At 48.4% G+C, this 7,752-nt stretch overlaps 1 protein-coding gene across 2 annotated transcripts; it reads right to left on the reverse strand.

Annotated features, from left to right (window-relative positions):
* On the reverse strand, window positions 1-7,287 carry LOC127333244 (cysteine-rich receptor-like protein kinase 25). 2 transcript variants are annotated; one of them, XM_051359584.2, is made up of 7 exons: window positions 6,321-7,287; window positions 2,566-2,670; window positions 2,265-2,440; window positions 1,242-1,452; window positions 914-1,151; window positions 631-781; window positions 1-500 (listed from the first exon to the last, which is right to left on the reverse strand). In XM_051359584.2, the coding sequence occupies exons 1-7, from the start codon at window positions 7,123-7,125 to the stop codon at window positions 192-194; spliced, it is 1,995 nt and encodes a 664-aa protein (XP_051215544.1). In that variant the 5' UTR covers window positions 7,126-7,287; the 3' UTR covers window positions 1-191. The 2 variants fall into 2 exon arrangements, with proteins under 2 accessions (XP_051215544.1, XP_051215543.1); XM_051359583.2 differs by having other exon boundaries at window positions 2,265-2,455.
* Window positions 7,288-7,752: the final 465 nt, after the last annotated feature.

Consider the following 7,752-nt stretch of genomic DNA (forward strand, 5'->3'; position numbering starts at 1 on the left):
TAGAAAAGGAAGCCCTGAGAATTACGAGAAAATGTCAAGGAAAGTACTATTTAATACATGTTGGGTATGGGAATGTATGTGCATCATCTATGTTAACCTGCTATGTTCCCTCCTTTTTGTAACTGAATCCGATCAATTGTACAGTCACCAAGCTAGTAGAAATGGATTTTGAGCACCTAGACTTGCACGCGTTATCTACCGTCTGTCAAGACGACGTTGCTAATGTAGGAGTAGGGCGACTCGGTAAATGAACCGGTGGACTCCGGGAAGCTCGACATCCTGACGTTGAAGTAGGCCGGCTGCCTGGGCTCCGGCAGGGTGAGCCCCTCGCTGCCGAGCATCGCGACGACGTCGGACATGTTTGGCCGGTCTTCGGCGCTGTCCTGGACGCAGAGCAGCGCCACCTGGACGCACTTCATCACCTCGGTCACGGGGTAGCCGGTCCCGATTACCTGGTCGACCATCTCGTGCCATTTCCCCTCTTTCCACAGACGATACGCCTGAAAGAATTGAACAAGTTTGCAGTGATTAGCGACCACTCCTGTCTTGTAGGTTTCAGCGTACTGAAGTGCAGGTTTCTTGATGCAGAAAATTAAGTGGGTCTTGTAGTGCATTGTTGTCTATACTTACGTATCCTGTGAGATTGCAGAATTTGCCGTGCTGGTAGAAGCCTGGAGTCCTCTTCCCGCTTATGATCTCAAGAAGCAAGACGCCAAAGCTGTAGACGTCGGACTTGGTCGAGAAGAGGCCCTCGGAAGCATACTCAGGAGCGATGTATCCACTGATGAGAAATGCCCAAAGAAATTCAGTCATCATAAGCTGGAGACCGACTACGTGTCTATGCGTGCTTGAATTTATGTTGGTACTGTGTAAGTACGTGCAGCAAAATTTGATCAGCAGGAGTAGTACTTACTGTGTGCCCATGACCCTGGTGGTGTTGGCCTCGGTGGTGTTGGAGCAGAATATCCTGGCCAAACCAAAGTCAGAGATCTTGGGGTTCATGTCGCGGTCCAAAAGGATGTTGCTCGCCTTCAGGTCCCTGTGCACCACTCGGAGCCGAGAGTGCTTGTGCATGTAAAGGAGGCCCTGCGCGATCCCGTCGATTATAGTGAACCGCCGCTCCCAATTCAGTATCGCACCTCTCGTGCTGTCTGCAGAGCAGCAACAGTCAGTCAAAAAGTTGGAGAGGAAATGTAGCAACAGGTTAGATCGATGAATGGAATGGAACGCGTCACGCGTACCGAAGATGAAGCAGTCGAGGCTCTTGTTGTGCATGTACTCGTATATGAGCATCTTCTCCTCCGCCTGGAGGCAGCATCCCAGGAGCCTGACGAGGTTGGTGTGCTGGAGCTTGGCGATCAGCTGGATCTCCGTCTTGAACTCCATGAGCCCCTGCACCGAGCCGGTAGAGAGTCTCTTGATTGCGACTTCAATCCCGCCACTCAGTTCTCCCTGGAACGCAAACACAACATAGTAGTCAGAGAAATTCATCTATCTGACGCATTGCACTGAGCCACTGAACAATCCATTTGTCCGCTGTAACTGTAGTATCAGCGGAAAACCTACAATCCTTCGGATTGGGCGACGACGACGCCATGGGCGCCGTTTCCTCCTTGGGGGCATGGCTTGGGGAACAGTTGGCCGGTTGAGGGTGCCTTTGGTGGTTGGAGGCTGGTTGCGGTGGTATCCGAGGCTTCTTGGTGCCCTGCTCCTTCCTCATCAGCGATTACGGTCCCTGTTTACGTTCCCAGCGGCAGCTCCTTCGGTGTGTGGCAGCGCAACCTCGATGGTTTGTCAGCTTCGGCGAGGGGTCTCTAGCTCTGACCAGATTGGTGTGTGGTCAGTATCGGCCATAGCTCAGGGGAGTGCATCTAGCGTCCGACGGTTCGGCGTCCTTCGAGCCAGGACGAGAGGGAAGGGTCCCTCTTCGGCGCTGGAAATGGTCGATGCTGCTCCCCCTCCCATCATGTGCTGCAGATGATGGTCTTCCTCAAGGCGGCAGGCGGTTCCCTCGAACCTGGGCTGTTCCTTCCTTGGTGGCTTCGCGAGGAGGCTTCGACATCAACAAGCTGTGTTCTTGTGTGTATCTTGTGCTTTTGGTGTTCGTTGTTTGTAAGCTGGTTAGCATCTTGTATCAAACTCGGCCGTTTGTGGCTTTATTAATTTAAAGCTGGGCACTTGTGCCTTATGTTTAAAAAAACTGTAGTATCAGTAATGCAGGAGTATAAATAGACACACACGTTTGTTTGTGTAAGAACGCATACCATGTAAACCGCGCCAAAGCCACCCTGGCCGAGCTTGCAGTCATCGGAGAAGTTCCCGGTGGCGTCCGCGATCTGGTCGAAATCGTAGAGCGAGAACTCGGAGTCGCTCTCCTCTATCTTCCACAGCTTGAGCACCTGCTCCATCTCCATGGACATGGTCGGTATGCCCACCCTCCCTGAGAGATAAGCCACTGGTCAATCGTACATTCTGTTGGTTAGTGACGAGATCGCCGTGGAAGAGCAAGGCAACGTTCATGAGAAGAAACAAGCTGTATGTTTTAGGCTTTTAGCAGCTAAGTACCTCTTCTTCTTCGTGTTCTGATCCACAGGAAGCACGCCAAGAAGCCGCAGAGGAGCACGGCTACGGGGACTGTTATGGCGACGATCCATAGGGTGTTCTTGCTCCCTGCGAGCTGTTACTGTCAGATAAAAACTTCCACGTTGAACTAAAACAAACGAGAGAAGATTTTCTGAGTAGGTGCTGACTGCACAGCCTTCATCTAGGATGTTCATAGGTGCATAACCGCGCTAGCCTTTTTTTTCTCAAACAACTTTTTTTTTGTATCTCTCACATCATCCAATGTTTCAACTCCAAAGTTTGATATAGGATGTAGGAAAAATATTTGGATTACTACGCAGCGGCGCGGTAACCCATTTGAAAATTCATTTTCATCGTGAGCTTAGTCACGAAAAGATCTTCGAAACTAGATCATATGTTGGTATATTTTGTGAACTTTTTTTTCGTCAGTAATTGCTAGATTGTTATCACTAACTTGCCAGATTATTCACTGCTTACCTACCGGATTGTAATCTGTTGGTTTGTAGGTTCATCCATGTCATTCTACACCAATGTAAAGCTCCATGATACCGAATTTGTGTGAAATTATATCATGTTTTAGGTCTTAGAGACACTAGAATACCCATTCATATCATTGCAATATTTAAAAAATGGTAAAAGTTATCCGATAACCATATATAATTATTGTAGCAATTATTCATTGCTAATCTGCTAACCATATTACTGATAACCTAGAGATTGGTTTGACCAAAAATCATCCTCACATCAAACTATAGGTGCGCATACTAACACATTGTCTATGTAAAACATGTAAGAAGTTATTTAATAAAGATGTACAAATTATTGTAGGATTTATTCAATTTTAATCTACCAACTGATGCGACGGAAAAATTCTTCAAAACATAACAACATGAGATCCATTTTTGAAAGTCCCCGTCGACACGAACGCAGCGGTGCAAACGGATCATAAATTACGTACACTGTTTGAAATATAAATCATTTTAAAGTTTCAGATTCTGCTATTAATGGGATGATGCCAGCGTGAGCTGTTAGATCATTGCATGCGTCCTATAGGGGGAGAGCACCATTTTTTTTTGCCGCCGCATGGACTACCACTTTGTGCGATGCTTTTGTATAGATTTTCCCAAAATAGTTTGAGATTTTTATGACATTAAATATACATATATATATAAAGAATTTATTTTAATTTTGAAAATTTTAAATAGCTCCAAAAAAACCGGAACTATCTTTTTTCTACATTCTAGTTGTAATTTTTCGGTGGCCAGCAAAGTTTCCATAATTTACATAGTTTATGAGATACAACCATTAATCTTGAAACTTTGCGGTTCATTGCATAAATTTCCCAGAGCCAAGGTTGTGCACTGTTAGTGATAGAGGAGACACCCTAGATAGTCAATCTAGCTTCATAAGATACTCGACATTGACAGTGCAAAATTCGCAGCTGTACCCAGATCCAATCAGTGGCCTTAGTCTAAACTGGGAGGACGCTGATTGGATCGGGGCTACGGCTCGAGCACAGTCAAACACCGGGGTCTCCCCGGCGGCTGGCTCACCAGATCGCCTTTGGATTGTACACGGACAACCGTGGGAAGCAAAGCAGCGGCCGTACCAACTGGCTGAGCATAATCAAAGGGCTTTGTTTCGTCCGATAGACGCGTCCATACGTACGGTACGTGCATGGCATGCAGATGTCGACCCGGACGGATTCCCCGAAGCATGTGGATGTGAGTGGAGGACTCTGCAGCTTGAACAAAATTAAGCGGCTTGTGGGCGGTGGGCGGTGGCCATGGCTGAACAAAGGCAACAAAGGGGAGCAAGCAAGATTAATTAAAGGCCAGGGAGCTAAACCTGTCTCGCCAAAAGCTAGCACCTCTCGTGCCGCACGTGGATCCGCCTGAACAAAGGGAATAAATCTCCGGACAAAAAACCTGTGCTAGCTCTGGACGGGGTACGGTCGCCTACCTGTGTCGGCTACCATCGACATTACATGTACCAACTCATGGTACTCACCTAATTAATTTAGATATAGATATGGCTATAATTTATAGATATATTCAAACTTAGATTTAAAAAAATGCGCGACAAACTGTTTAGAACCGAGTGAGTACTTTGATCTGTAATAGGAAAATGGTCTGTCTAGGGCTTAGTTAACCGAGAGTTATTTAACCGGCCTTCTTCTCCAGCTCCGGCCTCCCCGCATCCATTGTCGACCGGATCGCCATCCACCCCCCCCCCCCCCCCCCTAGCCGGCGTGCTGTCGCACACCTCGCCACCCCGCCTTGCCCCAAGCTCCCTCCTCTACCGGTCCACCGCCGCCCCGGCCATCCCTCTAAGTCATGCCCCCTTCTTCTCCGGCGCCGACAGCCCGCACCCCAAACCGTAATGTCCATCCTCGTCGTCGCTGTCTATGATGCGGCCAGCCGCGCCGTCACCGGCTCCGGCTCGACGGACATCCCCCCACCCCCTCCCTCCTCCAACTCGATATGCTCAATGTAGAAGACGACGCACGAACTTGGCACAATTCAACCGATGCATATTCTACTGAGCTCTAACCTAAGAGAATTAGCAAAACCGATAGAAAAAAAAGACTATTGTGCTAGCTAGCTCACTACATGCCGGTCCAGTCATCGACTGCCAAAACAAGGAACGGTCATGCGATTGAGATGGCCTGATTAGATTTGCTGGCATCTCTATCGATGCCATCGATTTCATGGCGCGCATGGAATAATGCTTGGAAAAACCTTTTATATATTTTTAAACAAAAAAGTCCTACCTTTGTCTCCGCTAAAAAATGGAAAATGCCCCGCGGAAAGTGCTGGTATAGTTCTCGACGAAATATGCAGGTCCATAGCATCATCGACTGGACTTGGACGTCCTCTCATCTCGCAACACAAAGGCAAAGATTCAACGGCCCACGTCGTAAAATATATGCACATATCAATACTGCCATGATCCGTACACATGGCGCGCAGATAATTCTTTGTTACTATAGGCTGTGATGTGCACCGCCCGACGTTTCTTCTATGGACAACAAAGTCAAGAGGGCCCTACACTCTGATGAGATAAGCTGCCGAGAATTCTTTACTACAACTGTGTCGGATCTTGAAAACCAGCTATTGTTTGTTTGAGCTCTGATTTGAATCTGCTCCTTTTTAAAACAATAAAACTATAAGTAAGCCATACAGCTAAAAATGCGAGAACTGCTGGGTTTTGTGATTAATGAGTGATATTCTCAGCTAAAAAATACTTAATATTTATTGTATTATTAAAAAAATCATGTAATTTTCTCTGATGAATGTTGTAAATTTAAGTTGAACTAACTCGATGACTGATATATGTTACTTAAACTTTAATTATACATGTATTATATATATTTGAATGGTATAAAGTAGAATTTCTTAAAATGCATGCACAATGGCATGCTCTTAGATAATATAGTTTTTCCACGTCAGCATTATTCATGCTAAAAGGGACGTCAAATGTAAATATCTAGAGATTTTTGTTTTCATGTTTCAGTTAGGTTAGCCTTAATTTTGACCCATTGTGCTTTGTACGTGCACAGTACGTTGCTACTTGCTGCTGACATTGTCATCTACCTACGCGCAAGGAGGATGCATCATCCAATTAATCATTTCCATCTCATTGACTGAAAGGAAGTACTACTGCTAGCTGCTGGTTTAAAACGGGGGATGGATTTTCAGATGCTAAAACTACATCAAGATCGATGAGAGCCTCACCTGTGGAGGAAGAGGAACTGACGAGCGGCGTGAGCGTGACGATGTCGTCGGGCATGTGGAAGAAGATATCCTTCTCGTACCTGTAATTGCAGCGCACTCCGAGAATCCTCCCGCCCACCCTCCCACTCAAGGACTTGGGTATCTCTCCTATGATGCCGGCGAGGCAGCTCCGGCACTGAGCCGTCGTGAGGTCCGGCGTGCACTGCGCCAGGCCGTACAGGTCGATCTTCTCGGGCACGAAGCCGGCCTGGCCCGTGGCATAGCTATTGCTCGCGTTGCTGGCCCTGTCCGCCACCGCGTTCGCCAGCCGCGTGACAAGGCCGTCGAACTCGGCGACGTTCCATGCGGACACGTTGTTCATGTTGTGGGCGGCCTTCTTTGGCCCGTTTCTGACGCCGGCGAGGAAGTCCCGGTCGTAGAACCGGACGTGGCACTGGTCGTAGAAGATGGTGACGTCCTTGCTGTCGCGGCACAGGTCCGCCGCGCCGTTGAACGCCATGGCGAGGCACGCGGCGCAGCGGTCGCCGGGGATGTCCCCGCGGCAGAGACCCAGCCCGTACGCCGTGTCCGGTGCCCGGCCGAACGCGCCCGCCGAGAAGCCGGTCGCCGAGGCGTTCCTCGGGAGCGTCGCGGACATGGCGGCAAGGTTGGCCGCGAAGGTGCTGTTGGGCAGGTAGAGCTGCTGCGGTCCATCCGTGGAGCTGCAGACGTGGGAGAAGTCGTTGACCACCGGCTCGGCTTCTCCCTCGCCGGATGCTGGTGACGAGGTGGCGGCGACGAGGAGGAGGAGAAAGAGGAGAAGCATGGTAGCAGGTGCTGAGTGAGAATAGTTGGGGCTTAGACTAAGATGGCACAAAAGCTACGCTCTCATTGGCCTTGCTCGGTAGTTATCGAGTGGTATTAGTAGGCATCATCCATCCATGCTCAACTAATTCGAATTTTGTACTAATGCACAATATAGAATAAGGGCTCGAGAAGGTTGCTTAAGCCGTGACAGCGAGACAGTAGGCAGCTGGTTTCAGCTCGAGAAGATTGACTTGAGGTACGGGCTCCGATCGATGATAGAGATTGGACGATGAAGAAAAATACACGAAATTGCGTGCGTAATTCTTTGGACTGTACTAGCTGCTGAATGCTGATGATGTCGGTTCCGGATTTGTTTACAAGAGAAGATGCCTAGTAGTAGTAGGTGTGGCCGATCGGGTTCGGTCCTTGGATGTGGACAACATTTTGCTGCCGAGTGCGATGGATGCTCGATATATGGAACTCCGGATATTTTCAGAGTAGGGAAATTCAGCGGAAACCATTCAGTTCAAGAGTTGTGCACAGCCACATGTACAGGTTGAGCTCGCGTATAAGTGTGACCAGGAATTAGAAAGTTGAACCCGACCAAAAATATTGCAAGGCCAGGATCCACAAACAGGCCGGTATC

This window comes from Lolium perenne, chromosome 2 (assembly GCF_019359855.2).
Source record: "Lolium perenne isolate Kyuss_39 chromosome 2, Kyuss_2.0, whole genome shotgun sequence".
NCBI classification, from domain to species: domain Eukaryota; kingdom Viridiplantae; phylum Streptophyta; class Magnoliopsida; order Poales; family Poaceae; genus Lolium; species Lolium perenne.